General features: G+C 47.0%; 1 protein-coding gene across 1 annotated transcript in view; it reads left to right on the top strand.

The window, feature by feature from the left end:
* Nucleotides 1-219: 219 nt before the first annotated feature.
* whrnb (whirlin b) overlaps nucleotides 220-910 on the top strand; it is a 58,452-nt gene continuing 57,761 nt past the window's right edge. The window contains exons 1-3 of the mRNA XM_062543853.1: nucleotides 220-559; nucleotides 640-679; nucleotides 759-881. Of these exons, the coding sequence (XP_062399837.1) occupies nucleotides 220-559; nucleotides 640-679; nucleotides 759-881 (503 nt within the window). The remainder of the gene's footprint in view (nucleotides 560-639; nucleotides 680-758; nucleotides 882-910) is intronic.

Below are 910 nucleotides of genomic sequence, written 5' to 3' on the forward strand. Positions count from 1 at the left end.
AACTCTATCAAAACTGATCTTACGTTGATCAGTTTTATTTTACAGGGCTTTATCACGTAGCCTATGGTAATGTTGCGATGGGATTTTGAAATTATTCATCCTACAAGCTGGAAATATTTTCCCAAGACAAATGACTTTGTTGACAATTAGGAAGATAATTTGTCACAATGACTCCCAGAATCTAACTTACCGTCGATGGAGTTCTGATTGAGCTGTACAATGAGCTCGGATCTGGAGCACATGTCTCTCAAGTCTACCGGGAACTCGGTGGGCTCGGGTGGACGAGCACTGTCGGTAAACGTGAGAAAGCTGCACAACGCTCTCAACATTCTTCTTAACGATTACGAAAGGGAACAGTTCATCCACTGTTTGAACGTGTACCATGCAAAACGCAACGTTTTTGACTTGGTTCAGACCCTAAAAGTTATTCTAAACACAACTAGCAAACGGCAACTGCTACCAATGTTACGCATGGTTATTCCACGTTCCGACCAACTGTTGTTTGACCAGTACACTTCCGAAGGTCTATACTTGAAAACTGATTTGCTATCTGCCACCGGCAACCATGAAAGCTCGGAAGAAATGAGCAATACTACCCACGTCCGAGTGCCTTCTGCGCACTGTCCCTATCCACCCGAGCAGCCTATTCCCAGCCAAGCTACTCTGCGAGCGTCCCCGGCTAATTTCAGCACCACAGCGGATGGGACAGTTCCCAACGTCTCCAATATGGGGAGACTGTATCTGCCCGAATTGGCTTCCGAGATTCGCCAAGTTACGCTGAAACGCAGTAAAAGTAACGAGGGTTTGGGGTTCAGCATCCGTGGAGGATCCGAACACGGTGTCGGAATCTATGTTTCCTTGGTGGAACCTGGATCCTTTGCCGAAAGGGAGGGACTAAGGATTGGCGACC

The sequence above is a fragment of the Sardina pilchardus genome, chromosome 8 (assembly GCF_963854185.1).
Source record: "Sardina pilchardus chromosome 8, fSarPil1.1, whole genome shotgun sequence".
NCBI lineage: Eukaryota > Metazoa > Chordata > Actinopteri > Clupeiformes > Clupeidae > Sardina > Sardina pilchardus.